General features: G+C 55.4%; 1 protein-coding gene across 1 annotated transcript; it reads left to right on the top strand.

Moving 5' to 3' along the window:
• The first annotated feature begins 4683 nt into the window (after positions 1–4683).
• FDXR (ferredoxin reductase) lies at positions 4684–15554 on the top strand. Its single transcript, XM_029928616.1, has 12 exons — positions 4684–4829; positions 5580–5677; positions 11232–11327; positions 11531–11653; positions 11856–11969; positions 12301–12402; positions 13162–13269; positions 13521–13605; positions 13738–13937; positions 14020–14191; positions 14807–14977; positions 15115–15554. The coding sequence occupies exons 1-12, from the start codon at positions 4751–4753 to the stop codon at positions 15243–15245; spliced, it is 1479 nt and encodes a 492-aa protein (XP_029784476.1). The 5' UTR covers positions 4684–4750; the 3' UTR covers positions 15246–15554.

Raw genomic sequence — 15554 nt, 5'->3', positions numbered from 1 at the left:
GGGGCAGAGACAGAGGGAGACACAGAATTTGAAGAAGGCTCCAGGCTCTGAGCTGTCAGCACGGAGCCTGACACGGGGCTCAAACTCGTGAACCTCGAGATCATGACCTGAGCTGAAGTTGGATGCTTAATGGACTGAGCCACCCCAGCGCCTGGGAGAGGTTCCTTTTGGCAGCCTTTCCTAGTTCCTCTGGCAGAGAAGCCTGGGCGGGACACTGGCTCAGCAACAACCAAGACCTGCAACATCAGTGAAATTAAAGTGCATGTGTTTTGTAGGGAGAGCACTCCAGGGGAAATGAGCGCATAAATAAGGGTGTAAATGGCTTTGAGCTTGACCTTGGCTAGTTCTAGATAAAGTCTGCTTTGTTCCATGATGTCCAGTGGGGGTGGAGCCGGAAGAAATCTCAACTGAGAAGAGAAAAAAACTGGGGGTGGGTAGCTGAGACTGGAGGGGGTGATGTGCACAGGGTCTGGAGGACAGACAGCCTCAGAGTGGGGAGGAAGGAGGTCAGGGAGCAGATACAAGGGCTTGGAGTCAAGAGCTGGGCTTGGCTGTGAACAGGTGCAGGGAGGAAGGCAGGGACACAGGGAACCACTGATGCCAGCTGGAGGAGGGGACGCCGCTGAGAGTCAGCTAGAAGCAGGCAGCCTTGAGAGAGGACCGGAAACCACCCTAACTAGTGGCTGGATGAGAGGGCACAAGGAAGGGCCCAGCTGGAGGCTCGGGGAGGAACAGAGAAGCAGGCCAGGCCTGTGACAGGAGACCAGAGCAGTTCGTCTGAAGCAGGGTTCCTTAGGTCGGCACTATTGACATTAGGGCCGGATCATTCTTTGTCACTGGGGCTTCTCCTGGGGCATCCTGGGATGTTTCACAGCATCCCTAGCTTCTACCCATGGGGATGCCAGGAACCCAAGTTTTAACAGTCAAAAAAATTTCTCCGGCATTGTCAACTAACTGTCCCCTAGGGGGCGAAATCATCTTGGGTTGAGAACATGCAAGTCATGTTCTGAGCACACAATTGCCTTGTTTTTCAGTGAAGCCTTTGGACAAAGTGAAGGGCCTGCCATCCCCGATGGCGGGGAGGCTAACTGGGAGGGGCGGAGGGGCTAGAAGGCCAGGCAAGGCATCCTCTAAGCCTGGTCCCGTTGGAGAACCCACCTCTGGTGTGGCTCGGACGCCCTCCAGATCCTTTCCCTACTCTTCTCCACCCTGCCTTCCTCTACCAAAGCCCACAGCCGCTGTCCGGTGCCCCTTCCTACAGCCACGGCTCTCACCAGTCCTGAAACTGCTCCCTCCTTTTGCTGCTTCAGAGCTTGGGGTGGTAGTGGCTTCCAGCCGTCGCCAGCCCAGGGGTGCTCCACCATACCCTCGATCCTGGCCACACCTCTGTACAAAGTTCCTTCATTAAACTCTTTTCAATCAGCCCTTTGGAGCATGCCGTCTGTTTCCTGCTGGGAGGCTGACTGATAGAGCGGAGTTTTGGATCCAAGCAGCCCGCCTTGGAACAAGAAAGGCTTGGCAGTCTCCCCAGCTTTGTTCTTTGCTATATGTTATTGCTGCTCTTTTGAAACGCATTAACAGCTCAGAAATTGCCGTCAGGTCTGGGAATGTGATTAATCAAACTGCTAATTCTCCACATGAAAAAATGCAATGTCAGAAAAGGTCCCATTGCATAGTCCTGGCCAATGATCGAAACCATCTTAACCTATAACCAATGACTCATTGTTATTGATCTGGGCCCAAGTGGGAAATGGGCAGCAGCTGAAGGCTCCGGTACAAGATGTGGCTGGACCACAGGTGCCTGGGAACAAGTCACTCAATTTCTTTGAGGCTCAGTTTTCTGTTACTCTGAGAATGTGGGCTGGGGAGGTATGGGGCTGGGAGGGAAGGGCGAGGTGGTAGGAGTGAATGAAGCTCTCCCAGGACTCCACAGAGACCCAAGGCCCAATTTACAGAATTATAGGGGAGGTGATACTATTGACGATGGTGATGAGGATAACTAACATTTTTCAGAACTTACGGCAATTTTACCTACGTCATCTAATTTCAGTCTTTACAAGTTTTTACTGTGTTTTCCTTCATATGGTGAAGATAAGGCTTGGAAAAATCAAATTTCTCAATACCATATCCCTGGTAACTGCTAGGAGAAGGATTCAAGCCTAGTGTATCTGATTCCAGAATCCCTGCTCTTGACCACCAGACATACTATTCCTGGGTCGGGAGGCCTGTAGGGCTTTCTGAGGTGTCTGACCCTGAATTTCCTTCTTTTCTTCCCCTGGGAAAGAATGATATATGGTATGATCATTAAGACAACCTCATCAGGAGCACACCCATGTGCCCGGCACTATGCAGAGCTCTGGGGAGATGAAAGTGAAGAAGATTGGAGCGCCTGGGTGGCTCAGTCAGATGAGCGTCTGACTTCGGCTCAGGTCATGATCTCACTGTCTGTGAGTTTGAGCCCCACATCAGGCTCTGTGCTGACAGCTCGGAGCCTGGAGCCTGATTCAGATTCTGTGTCTCTCTCTCTTTCTCTACCTCTCCCCCATTCACGCTCTGTGTCTTTCAAAAATGAATAAATGTTAAAAAAACTTTTTTAAGCAGTGAAGGAGATTGAGCCCCACCCTCATAGGGCTTACCATCTAGTGCAGGGGTTGACATACATTCTGTAAAGGGTTGGAGAGTAAGCATTTTGGTCCACTTTCTGCCATCAAAGTGTGAAAACGGCCACAGAGAACACATAAAGAAATGAGCATGATCGTGTTCCAATAAAACTGTTTTTGAACTTTTTGTAATTTTCACATGCCACAAAATATTATTCTTTACAAATTCTTTTTTAATTTTTTGTGTTCATTTTTATTTTTGAGAGAGAGAGAGAGAGAGGGAGCGAGTGCAAATGGGGGAGGGGTAGAGAGAGAGGGAGACACAGAATTCAAAGCAGGCTCCAGGCTCCTAGCTGTCAGCACAGAGCCTGACTCAGGGGCTCAAACTCACAGACTGTGAGATCATGACCTGAGCTGAAATGGGACGGTCAACCGGCTGAGCCATCCAGGGGCCCCCATTCTTTACAAGTCTTTAACCATCTAAGAATGTAAAAACCATCAGCTTGTGCTAGCACAAAAACGGGTGGTGGGTAGGATTTGGCCTAAAAGCCATAGTTTGCCTCCTCCTGGTCTAGTGGGACAGGCACAAAATACAATGCCTTCTTAAAAAGCAGAACAGTATTTACTTCTTAGTAGGAAGGAGGGGAGGTGACAAGGAGACACATGTCCTATTTCTTGAACTGGACGGAGGTTGTATGGTTACGTCTTGTAATTCATCAAACAGTACCCTTATAATTTGTGCACTTTTCTGTTTGTTATACTTCAATAAAAAAAAAAGGCAATTAAAAAACAGTAAGGCAGTGAAATAAGTAATGAGTTAGAGTGTTGGGGGGTGTTGGATAAGAAGGGACCTTAACCTCGCTTGGGAGAAGATGCCTCAGGGAAGACTTCTTCAACGAAGTGTCTGACAAAGAGAGACTGGGGGAAAAGGAAGCTGAAGCTGGCATTAGGTTTATTGGCCCAGATTAAAAAAAAAAATTAATATATATTTTTGAGGGAGAGAGACAGAGTGTGAGCAGGGAAGCGGTAGAGAGAGAGAGGGAGACACAGAACCTGAGGCAGGCTCCAGGCTCTGAGCTGTCAGCACAGAGCCGGATGCGGGGCTCGAATCCACTAACCGTGAAATCATGACCTGAGCTGAAGCCAGACGCTTAAGCAACTGAGCCACCCAGCTGCCCCTATTGGGTCAGATTTTGACCACGGATCCTATCTTTTAAATGTATATTTCTGGTCACCGTGGATTTTTGGCATTTTGATCTTTTAAAACGTTGCATTAAAGTATTATTTAACTTGATTACTGATGTTTTTGGTGCCCCCTTCAATTCTGCACCCAAGGCCGGTGCCTTAGCAGCCAAACCTTTACTTCCAGTGTAGTTGGACACGGGTGGGAGATCCGGCCCTGTCCTTAGAACCGAGGGCAAGCCGCTTCTTCCCTGTTTCTTTACGTAAAGGGGGAGGAAGTAAGACGGGATTTGATCTCCAAGGTTTAACATGCTCCCTACCCCGACCTGGACAGCATGTGGCCAGGGTCACACAGGTATAACGCCCAGGCACCGCCAAGGTTCCGGCAGAAGCCCTTTTTTCTCCCAGACTTCCGGACTCCGTGGTTATTACGCAATGGGCAGGGAGGCGCCCTTGGAACTCGACTAGTGATTGGCTGGGAAGAAGCCCGGCCCAGGCTGGAGGGTAAGCTTTGAAAAGGAAAGGGCCCCTGCGCCATCAGAGAGCGACAAGAGTCTCCGAGGGGGAGAGGCTAAGTAAAGTAAGCTCCTTTATAATTGGCTCGCTCCTTCAGGCGGGATTGAAACAGCGATGGAGATTCGCTCTCCTCCAACCCTAGCTTCCAGATGATTGGAAGGAGGGTGAAGGTTGGGGATAAATTTATTAAGTCACAACAGTTCGGAAGTCCTGGGGGCGGGCCCTCAGCGATAGGGGGTGGATCTGAGGGCGGGCTTCTCCTTTGGGGCGGGATTCTTTCGGGGGCGGGGGTGTGGCCTGCACGCTGCGCTCTCCCAGAGCGTGGGAGGCGGGACTTGGAGGCGGGGCCAGGGAGGGGCGGGGCCGAAGTCCGCGAGCAGCGAGGATACCCCAGCTCGGAGCGCCGGACTGTCTCCGGGTTCAGGTCCGCTGGCTGGTTGCTCTTTCCAGCCATGGCTCCGCGTTGGTGGCTCTGGTGGCACTGGTCGGCGTGGCGTCGGACCCTGCCGCCTCCCCCCGGGAGCACCCCGAGTAGGAGCAGGGCACCTGTAGGGCCGGATGGCAGCGCGGGGAGGCCTGCGAGCGCCAAGTGTGGGGGTTGGCGGAGCTGGGGCAGGGCTGGAGAGGGATGAGAGGGGACCAAGGGCGAGACCCAGAGGTCCACTCATGCGAACGAGATTGGCGTGGTGTGCGGGAGCAGGCGGGCGGTGAGATGTTAGTACACAGACGTGAGAAGGGGAGACCATGAGGTGCACAGGTGTAAGAAGGGGTGAATGGGGGTATGTGAAGGTCTGTGGGACGAGAGGGACGTCTGAAGTGAAACAGGGGTCTATAGGAATGATAGGGGTCTATACGGACAATATAATATTCTGTGGAGAGACAGTGGGTATACGAAGCACAGTCTGATATTGAGGGGGGTCCACGCCAGCAAGACTGGGAGGATATGGAGTCCGTTGGAAGGATGTGGTATTCTAGCTAGCTGGGTGGGGAACCCTGTAAGAAAAATGAAGTACTGTGCAGGGCAGCTTCAGGCGTGATGGGCGGTGTTGAGCAGGCATTGTAAATTCATGGGTGAGATGTGGGGCTCTGGGTGAAGACACAGCCTTTGGGGGTTCAGATGAAGTAAGGGATGCTGCCAACACCAAAGCTTTGAGGAAAAAGAGGAGGAGCATGCAAATGGGGGGTGAAGCTTGGGGAGCTCCAGCTTCTGTCCGACCCTGATGTTGGTTTGGGAGGAGGTTGATCTGACCTTCCGTCCCTTTCCCACTTCCTCCCACAAAGACTTCCGGCAGTGGTTCTCCACACAGGAGCAGCCCCCCCAGATCTGCGTGGTGGGCAGTGGCCCAGCTGGCTTCTATACCGCCCAGCACCTGCTAAAGGTAAGCCGTGGCTTCCTGGTTCCCCCTCCCATGGTCCACCTGCGGCTCCAATCCTGAGGGCAAGCACCACTCCCGTAAGTTTAAAAAACACTCCTGGATCCCTGATGGGAAAGGGGCTCCCAGTCCATCTAGACCAGACACTTTCTATACGCTTTGTCACCTACATCTGGAGCTTGCATGTCTAGGTCCTCGACTATGGGAGAAGTGTGTTTGCTTCATGGGCGGTGGGCAGTGGTGGATGGTCTGGGATGCCTCTTTGGCCAAACCCGTCAGGGACTTTGTGTAGACTGGCAGGATGACTTTATCCTGCCCCTCCTCTTCTCTTCTTTCTTTCTCGTTCTTTTCTCTGTCCTCAACATCCTATGTCCTGAGCTACCCCCTCTTCTCAGAGTTTTCTGTCCTTAGAGGCACTTTGTCGTGCTCCAGCCCTCCCCATGCTCTGTTGTTCTTTCAGCCTGCCCTCCATCTCCCATTCCGCCCACCCCAAGGCCAGAGACTCAAGGCTTACCGTGTTGGCCTTGGTGGGCAGGGCTCCAAGGCTGCTGGCTACCCTTGAGGCTTGGGCAGATATTGGTGGGAGGGAGGAGAGATGGAGACCTAGGCTAAGACAGTGGCCTCACTTTGGAGGGACTTGGGCTGTCTATGGAGAGACAGGAAAAAGCATGAATATATTAATTATGCACACATATATGCAGAAACTTAAAAGGTAGGGTAACCAATCTTCCTAGTTTGCCTAGGACATGGAGTTTTCAGTATTAAAACTTGGGGGCCTAGGGCACCTGGGCAGCTCAGTTGGTTAAGCATCCAACTTTGGCTCAGGCCATGATCTCACAGTTTGTGGGTCCGAGCCCCATGTCAGGTCCTGTGCTGACAGCCCAGAGCCTGGAGCCTGCTTTGGATTCTGTCTCTCTCTCTCTCTCTCTCTCTCTCTCTCGCTCTCTCGCTCTCTCTGCCCCTCCCCCACTCATGCTCTGTCTCTGTCTCAAAAATAAACATTAGAATTTTTTCAAACTGGGGGGATCTTGGGATGACCAGTGGGAGTTGGACACGCTGCTGAAAAGTGACCCAAACATCCCTTCCAAGCAACACAGGGGAGAGAGCTAATTACTGTGATGTGACTAGCATGAACTGAGTGAAGTGCAGTTGGTCAGAAAGTTTTTCCTGGAGAAGGTGCGCCTGAGCTTCATTAAAGGAGGCCACGGGCTTTGGAGGGGACCTGCCGTGTGTGGAGGGGTCACACATGGACAAACCGTCATGTAGTAGCACAGCCCTGACCCTGGGATGGAGACTAGGGATCCCACAGAGTCTGGGGAGATCCAGGAGGGCTTTGTGTAGGGTGCACTTGCTAGCTGAGCTTGAAGTTTGGGGACCAGGGAGAGTGCGCCTTGCAGGCGGGCTTCTCAGTGCCCTGCGCTCCGCCGGCACGTACTTGCACGGGCTTTCCTCGTAAGAGGTGCTGGGGGTGCACACAAAAGCCAGTCACAAGCCAGTCCGTGCCCCCTGCGAGTTCCTGGCTACTGGCTGTGCTCCCCAGACGGGAACACGACACGACACATTGGGGGCAGTGGCACTTAGCTAAGCCTGGCCCGTGGGCTCATCTCCCCATGACGCCCTTTGAAGCAGGTGTCCTGGCCCTTGCTTCACAGGTAAGGACACTGAGGCTGAGGGATGCTGCCCAGGGTCTCACCTAGACAAGGAAGGTGCTAGAATCTCTGAGCAGGCCAATGGCAGGGGTGCTCTTTCTTTCTTTTTTTTTTTTTAATTAAAAACATGTATTTATTTATTTTGTATTTTTTAAAGTTTATTTTTACTTATTTTTGAGAGAGAGATAGACAACAAGCAGGGGAGAAGCAGAGAGAGAGGGAGATAGAATCCCAAGCAGGCTTTATGCTGTCAGCATGGAGCCCGATGCAGGGCTTGAACTCACAAACTGTGAGATCGTGACCTGAGATGAAATCAAGAGTCAGATGCTGAACTGACTGAGCTACTCAGGCCCCCTAAAAAAATGAATTTTAACTGAAATTTAGTTGATACACAGAGTTGCTTTAGTTTCAGGCATTCAACATGATTCTCCCACAGTCTATATGCTTTTTTAATTTATCTTATTTATTATTATTTTTGTATTGTTCATTTATTTTTGAGAGAGAGACAGAGCGTGAGCAGGGGAGGGGCAGAGAGAGGGAGACACAGAATCTGAAGCAGGCTTCAGGCTCCGAGCTGTCAGCACAGAGCCCAATGTGAGGCTTGAACCCACAAACCGTGAGATCATGACCTGAGCTGAAGTTGGATACTTAATGGACTGAGCCACCCAGGTGCCCTGGAATCAACAATTATAAAAGATTCTTTAAAAAATGCTTATTTATTTTTGAGAGAGAGAGACAGAATATGAGCTGGGGAGGAGCAGAAAGAGAGGCAGACACAGAATCCAAATCTGAGCTGTCAGCACAGAGCCTGACACTGGGCTCGAACCCACAAGCTGTGAAATCATGACCTGAGCTGGAGTCAGATGCTTAATTAACTGAGCCTCCCAGACACCCCCGGAATCAACATAAACAGACCCCCCCCCCCGGGGGGGATTCAGAAGCCCATTCCTGTGGGTAGCTGGCTTCACTGAAAGGTTTTAGGCAAGCCCTCCATTTTGGACAGAAAACTCTCTCTGCCTGTAGGGCTTACAGCGGAGCAGGAAGGCGGGGCTAGGTGGCCAGGAGAGCAATGGAGAGCAGCCGAGGTGGCAGCGGGGAGCAGGAGGGGAAGATGGCTAACCAACTGGGCAGGGTTGAGGGGCGTCGGGGAACAGCCCCAGGTTCTGGCTTGGGCTCTGGGTGGATGAGGTAGGAGGGAACAGAGGAGAAGAAGGGGTGAGTTTTGGGGGAATGGGGAGTTGACTTCCATCTGGATGGGTTTGAGGTGTCTGCAGTGTCATCCAGGGTGTCAGGTTTGGAGGGGACAGTCCGGGCAGGGGACAGAGTGGAACACCAGCAGGTCCGTGGAAATCTGAGGTCATAGGAGGGAGTGGATGCAACTTCCCCAGGGAATGTGCGTCTGGGGCAGGGGAGGGGTCCCGCATTGGAAGAGCCTCAGAGAATGTTTTCATTGGGAGTTGGGTGGGGGCAGGGGCAGAAGAGAAAAAGCCTGAGAAAAAACAGCCAGAGGGAGAGCGGGGAGCTGAGTTAGAGAAGAGAGAGTTCTTTGAAGACAAGGTCGGCCATGAGAGGTCTCAGTAAACCCCCCAGCAGGGCCAGCATTGCGCAGCCGGCCTTGGGCGGGGCGGTGTGACCGGGAGGGAAGGCCCCATAAGCAGGAAAGAAGGGAAGATGAAGATGGAAAGCCAGGTTGTATATGGTACAGGCCGCCAGGCTGAGATGCCAGAGCAGGTTTGTGGGCAAGGTGGGGACGTGCAGCAGTAATGGGAAAGGGCAGCTTTTTTTTCCCCTCAATGTTTATTTATTTTTGAGAGAGAGAACACAAGTGAAAGAGAGGAAGAGAGAGACGGGGAGACACAGAATCTAAAGCAGGTTCCAGGCTCTGAGCTGTCACCACAGAGCCCAACGTGGGGCTCCTACCCACAAAACTCCGAGTCAGATCCTGACTTGAGCGGAAGATGGACATTTAACAGACTGAGCCACCCAGGTGTCCCCCCCAAAGGGCAGCTGCTAGATTGAACATCACAGTGGGTCAGCTGCGGGGCTAAGGGGTTTTGGCCTCTCTTGTTTGATCACGAGCACCCCCCCAAAAGAGCTTTCATTGTACGAGAAGTTAAGAAATGTTCCCTGTGGCACAGAGCCCGACAGCGGAGGGGCCGGGGTTGGTCCCTGCGGTGTGGAGACAGCATCAGCGGGGTGTGAAGGAGGTGGATCGGGCGCTGCCCATGGCTGGCCTGGATGGGGACAGTAGGAGGCACGTGTAGCCGCGGACTGAAGACCAAGTTCTCAGACACAGACCCAGCGGCTAGGCCGGGGGGTCTCCGCCAACGAAGCAGCGGCAGGCAAACTGCACGTGGTGTTTATTTCATGTTCGCCAAGTAGAAACAACAAAGACTGTTAAAGCATGGGAGGGGAACACAAGGAGGCTCCAGACGCAGACCACACACCCATCTGGTGTTGACGTGAGCGCACGTAGGGAAGACGTGTGGCTTCAAGGTCAGCTAGGCAATTACAGTGGGTTTGTTCCGTAACTGGCTCCTGGGAGATCCTGGGGCTCTGTTCTCATAGCTCAGCAGCCTTGAGACCCGAACATCGCTGACGTTTCAGTGATGACACCATTCCCTTTCCCAGGGCTTATGGTTCTCTCAAAATAACTCCCCAGGCACGATGGGCAAGTGGGTGGTGGGCGGCCTGGACTTGGATGAAGGCAGTGGAGTGGAGGGCGAGAGGGGGTTTGGACAGAGGTGAGGAGGTGAGTGTGAGCCTTTATAGGGGTGAGGGCGCCTGGCCAGCAGGAGCTCATCTGGCTTGGGTCCCATTGAATTGGGAGCATCACAGCAAGAGCCTAGGACGGGGGCGTGAGGCAGGGCAGTGTCATCCATGGGTGCCCCGACCTCTTGACTCCAAATCTGCTGTGGCCCAGCATCTCTCACTGTCCTGACCTTCTGGATGCTTCCCAACTACCCCGAGAGGGGGCTGTTCCCTGGCTCAGTTTTCGGAGGAAGAATCTGGCACCCAGGCAGCCCTCTGGACTGGCCAGGGCCATGTGGCGGGTTGGGGGCAGAGCCAGACCTGACTTGTCTGCTCAGCCACAGCCCTTTACCTTCCCCGTGGCTCCTGTAGGTGCTCCGGAGGATGGCCATGTGGGAGCACTGTATGAGTGAGCTCGTTTTTTTCTTTTTTTTTTTTTTTTAATTTTCTTTAAATGTCTTTTATTTATTTTTGAGAGACAGAGAGAGACAGCATGAGCAGGGGAGGGTCAGAGAGAGAGGGAGACACAGAATCCGAAGCAGGCTCCAGGCTCTGAGCTAGCTGTCAGCACAGAGCCCGACGCGGGGCCCGAACCCACGAACCGTGAGATCATGACCTTAGCTGAAGTCAGACACTTAACCGACTGAGCCACCCAGGCGTCCCTGAGCTTGTTTTTTCTGACTAAGAGTGAGGTGCTTCTGTCACCTCCCTTCCACGTCCCTCCCTCCCGTGTCCTGTGGGCCCCTTTTCCAAATGGATGATTGAGACTAGAGCTAAGGCAGCTGTGAAATTCAAAGGGTAGTTCTCAGCTCATCAGACTGGCTGGGCATTTCTAGAAGTAGCGGAGCGTTCTAAGGCAGGGCTGCGTGTCATGCCTGACCCAAGTGGATGGAGAAGATCCCTGGGTACAACTCCAGCGATGGGAGAGCCGCCTCCTTCCTCCCCTCGCGATGGGCCGCCAGTCCTGAGGGCTGACCTCAGCCGCCTGTGCCACCGTGCTGCCTCCTTCCGCCTGTCTGGGCCTCCAGGCAGCTGGGGAGTCGGGGCCCTGCTTTCTCCCCGTGTCCTCCCCCTGCTGAGCTGGGCTCTCCTGCCCTGTCGGGGAAGGGGGGAGCCCTTGGGTCCAGCCTCTCCCTCAGCCCCACCCGCTCTCTCTCCAGCACCACCCCCAGGCCCACGTGGACATCTATGAGAAGCAGCTCGTGCCCTTCGGCCTGGTGCGCTTTGGCGTGGCGCCCGACCACCCCGAGGTGAAGGTGGGTCTCTCTCTGAGCCCCGAGGAGGGGGTTTGGAGACATCGGTTAAGGTGAGGAGGGAAAGGGGGGCTCCCTGGCTGCATGGAATGACCCTGGGTCCTCTGTGTGGATGCCACGTGGATTCCTGCCTGGGGACCTTGTGAGGTGAGGCATGGTTACTGAAGTGCCTGGCCCCTAATCCCTCCCCCTCTGGGGCCTGGCAGAATGTCATCAACACCTTTACCCAGACGGCTCGCTCGGCCCGATGTGCCTTCCGCGGCAACGTGGTGGTGGGCAGGGACGTGGCTGTGCCGGAGCTCCAGACTGCTTACCATGCGGTGGTGCTGGTGAGTGCCCACGGGTGGGGGCGGGGTGGCCAGGGGATTGGGGCAGGGCCACCACCTGCTGAGGGATGGAAGCGGGTAGGGGTGAGGCCCAAGCCATTGGGCAGGGCCCAGGGTGGCAGCTGGGGAGGGGGAGCGGGAAGGAGGCCTGCCAGGGTCTGTTAGGCCCCTGAGCTGCTGCCAAGCGCTCTGGGTCTCTCCTCAGAGCTATGGGGCAGAGGACCACCGGGCCCTGGAAATTCCCGGCGAGGAGCTGCCTGGAGTGTTCTCGGCCCGGGCCTTTGTGGGCTGGTACAACGGGCTCCCCGAGAACCGGGAGGTGAGTTTGGGGAGCATGCCTGCTACTTGTTCCTCCCCACCCCTCAGCCAGGGCCAGGGGCAGCCCTTGGATGCCACAGGGGGGGACAAGGGAGCCACAGTCCAAAACTGGGAGGTTCCCCGGGAGCTGAGATGTGAGACATCAGGCTGCCTGAGGGAGGAGGTCAGCAGGGGAGGCCTCTGGGAGAAGGTAGGGCTGGGTAGGAGAAGACGGGATCCTGCTGAGGCTCAGGTGGGCTGGGCTTTCCGAGTGTGGGAAGGCCTGGGGGCTCGAGTGGGGCTTGTGCATGAGCCTGACTGGGGCTGAGCCTGGGGGGGCCTCCCTCTGCCAGCTGGCGCCGGACCTGAGCTGTGACACGGCCGTGATTCTCGGGCAAGGGAACGTGGCTCTGGATGTGGCCCGGATCCTGCTGACCCCGCCTGAGCACCTGGAGGTGAGTGGCTAGGTCAGGGGCTGGAGAAGGGGGTGCTGGGGGCACACTGAGGAGAGGGTGCCCCTGCCTGCAGGGTTCAGGCCTCTCCCTCCAAGCTGAGCTCCGTGCCTCTGTTTCCCTTTGGTGCCAGGCAGAAACCTTCCAGAGGGCAGTTCGTCAGCTTTGCCTCATACCTTTTACACCTTCACTTTGCACTCCAGCTACATGGGCCTTAAAAAAATAACTATCCAGTGTGCACATCACCGCCCCCTGCCAGTTAACCTGTGTTCATCTTTTGGTTCTTGTTTCAGTTGTCCCTTCCTCCAGGAGGCCCTCCAGTACTGCCTTACTAGGTCTGTTTCCCTATAATACCTTCTCATAGACTTGTCTGCTTCTGTTGCAAGGCATGTTGTCACCATGATAATTTTATACTTATTAATGAATATTTGATAAGTGTCACTCTCTCTACCAAATCAGAAGCTCTGTGCGGACCAGTACCATGTCTCTTTTGCTTACCATTGACACCCCACCCGCAGGCTCCTTGCCTAGAGCCTGGCACACGCAAAACACTGAGTGAACACTTGTTGAATGGAAGAGCGAGAGCCCAGTTGGCTACTAGTTGGAGCTGTTCTCACGACTGGAGGCAGTGCTCCATCTGGCCCCCAGGCGGGGCAGTGGTGCAGTTTCAGGCTGCACTGAGGGTAGGGAAACCACCAAATGAAAAGCCAGCCCCCTTGCCCAGTCAGTGCCCGATTACTTAAAGCCCTCCTTTTGTGCCAGAAAACGGACATCACAGAGGCTGCGCTGGGGGTGCTGAGGCAGAGTCAGGTGAAGACGGTGTGGATAGTGGGTCGTCGTGGACCCCTGCAGGTGGCCTTCACCATTAAGGTGCCTGGGGCCAGAGGGAGAGGGATCGGGGTCCCAAATAGATGGTCTGCCCTTGGGAGGTGTGGCGGGACTGAGCCCTGGAGAAAGGCTCCTGCCTACGGTGGAAGAGGGGGAGCCCCGTAGGGCCCCGGGGCCCAGTGCCTTCTGTGGTGGGTGGTGGTGGTGTCTCCCCTGTGGTCTGGTCTTTGGGGTGGGCACCGGAGTGGACGGTACTCTGGGCCTGAACTCCTCCCCTACCTCCCATCCCCAAGGAGCTTCGGGAGATGATTCAGTTACCAGGAACCCGGCCCATTTTGGATCCTGCGGATTTCTTGGGCCTTCAGGACAGAATCAAGGGTGAGGGGCCCTGACCTGGCCCCCCAGCTCTCTAGGAAGGGGATGGTCTAGGTCAGAGAGGGCTTGGGGGAGAGCACTAGGGGCGAGGGCTGTAACCCAGGGACAGGCCTGAGATGTTATCATTGCTGACAGAGGTCCCCCGCCCGAGGAAGAGGCTGACGGAATTACTGCTTCGAACAGCCATCGAGAAGCCAGGGCCGGAGGAGGCTGCCCGCCAGGCCTTGGCCTCCCGCGCCTGGGGCCTCCGCTTTTTCCGAAGCCCCCAGCAGGTGCTGTCCTCACCAGACGGGCAACGGGCAGCAGGCATTCGCCTGGCAGTCACCAGACTGGAGGTGAGTCTCATGTTACCCAAAGATACCCCGCTTCTCAAATCTCCCCACCCAAGCCTGGTGTTGCCCACACTCTCCTCAACAGGGTGTCGGAGAGGCCGCCCGGGCAGTGCCCACTGGAGACACGGAAGACCTCCCTTGTGGGCTGGTACTGAGCAGCGTTGGGTATAAGAGCTGTCCCATCGACCCCAGTGTGCCCTTTGACCCCAAACTTGGGGTCATCCCCAATATGGAAGGCCGGGTTGTCGATGTACCTGGTGAGAGAATGCCCGGGGTCTGGGTACCAAACTGGGGTGGGAGTTGGAGAGGCTGGTGTCTCTTGGGGCCGTTCATTCATTCACCCAGCCAGTGACATGCACAAAGAAAGTGCTCTGATCCAGGACCCTGTCCCGGGACACTGTCCTGGGAGCCCGCCACCCTCCTCCTGGCTCTAGCTAGGAGGGAGCTTCTCAGTCTAGCCAACATGCCGCCTATGCCTGGTGATCTAGTCATTCACTTGACCGCGGCCTGCTCGGGACTAGACCCCTGGGCTGGGACTAGAGATGAAACCGAAGCTCCTGTCCTAAGGGACCTCCAGTCTGATTAAATGCCCATTCATTCATTCTGCTAGTATTTAGAAGGGCCTGCTGAGACTGGACGTGGGCCAAGACCCATCTCCTACCCTCAAGGAGGTCCTGGTCGACAGGGAGACTGAGATGGAAGGTGTGGTGTGATATAAACAGGTTAAGAAGAGCCCAGGGCTGTGGGCCGGTGGCCACAGTGGGCCGGGAGGACTTGGGGTGTGCAGGCACAGGTGTGTGCCCTGGGGGCTTCGACTTGCCAGAAGTATCCAGCTCCCTCCCCTTTCCTGACCCTTTGTTGTCCTCTGCCAGGCCTCTACTGCAGCGGCTGGGTGAAGCGGGGGCCCACAGGCGTCATAGCCACTACCATGACCGACAGCTTCGCCACCAGCCAGATGCTGCTGCAGGACCTGAAGGCCGGGCTGCTGCCGCGTGGTCCCAGGCCTGGCTATGCAGCCATCGAGGCCCTGCTCAGCAGCCGAGGTCTGGGCCCTGTGTGAGCTCTTGGGAGGCGTGGCGGGCAGCCCTGGGCCTTTCCACTGCTTGGGAGGAGTGCTCTGGGCTGGCGGTGGAGCTCCTGGAGGAGGCGGAGGCACTGACTTCTCTTCCCTGTGCCTCAGGGGTCCGGCCTGTCTCGTTCTCGGACTGGGAGAAGCTGGATGCCGAGGAAGTTTCCCGGGGCAAGGGTGCTGGGAAGCCCAGGGAGAAGCTGCTGGATCCTCAGGAGATGCTGAGGCTGCTAGGGCGCTGAGCCTAGATCCCAGCCTGGCAGGAACAGAAGGCATGCTGTGCAGGGGAGAGGGGCCCAGGTCAGCCAGGGGGACTCTGCACCACAGCTGTGCCATCTGCCCAGCCTGGCGTGGGGCCTTGGCTGCCTTTTTTCTAGGGCCCTCCAAGCACTTTCTCCTGGAAGAAGGTCGCCCTTGCCAGAGATAACCCTAGTTAGGGATGGGTGGAGGCGCAAGCTCACTTTCCTCCCTCCCACCTCTTTCCCGCCAGACTGTGGAGGGTCGCCAGGTCAGTCAGGAATATACTGGAAATAAAACAGCTGTGACGGAGG

Source organism: Suricata suricatta, chromosome 17, assembly GCF_006229205.1.
Source record: "Suricata suricatta isolate VVHF042 chromosome 17, meerkat_22Aug2017_6uvM2_HiC, whole genome shotgun sequence".
In the NCBI taxonomy this organism is placed as follows: domain Eukaryota; kingdom Metazoa; phylum Chordata; class Mammalia; order Carnivora; family Herpestidae; genus Suricata; species Suricata suricatta.
This window is presented reverse-complemented; position numbering and strand designations above follow the sequence as displayed.

Bases quoted from the DNA above. Each gene is read 5' to 3' on its own strand.
- FDXR (XM_029928616.1), top strand. From the start codon at position 4,751: ATGGCTCCGCGTTGGTGGCTCTGGTGGCACTGGTCGGCGTGGCGTCGG. The intron at 11,328-11,530 runs GTGGGTCTCTCT...GGGGCCTGGCAG, and splicing joins CCGACCACCCCGAGGTGAAG to AATGTCATCAACACCTTTAC. The intron at 13,606-13,737 runs GTGAGGGGCCCT...CATTGCTGACAG, and splicing joins CCTTCAGGACAGAATCAAGG to AGGTCCCCCGCCCGAGGAAG.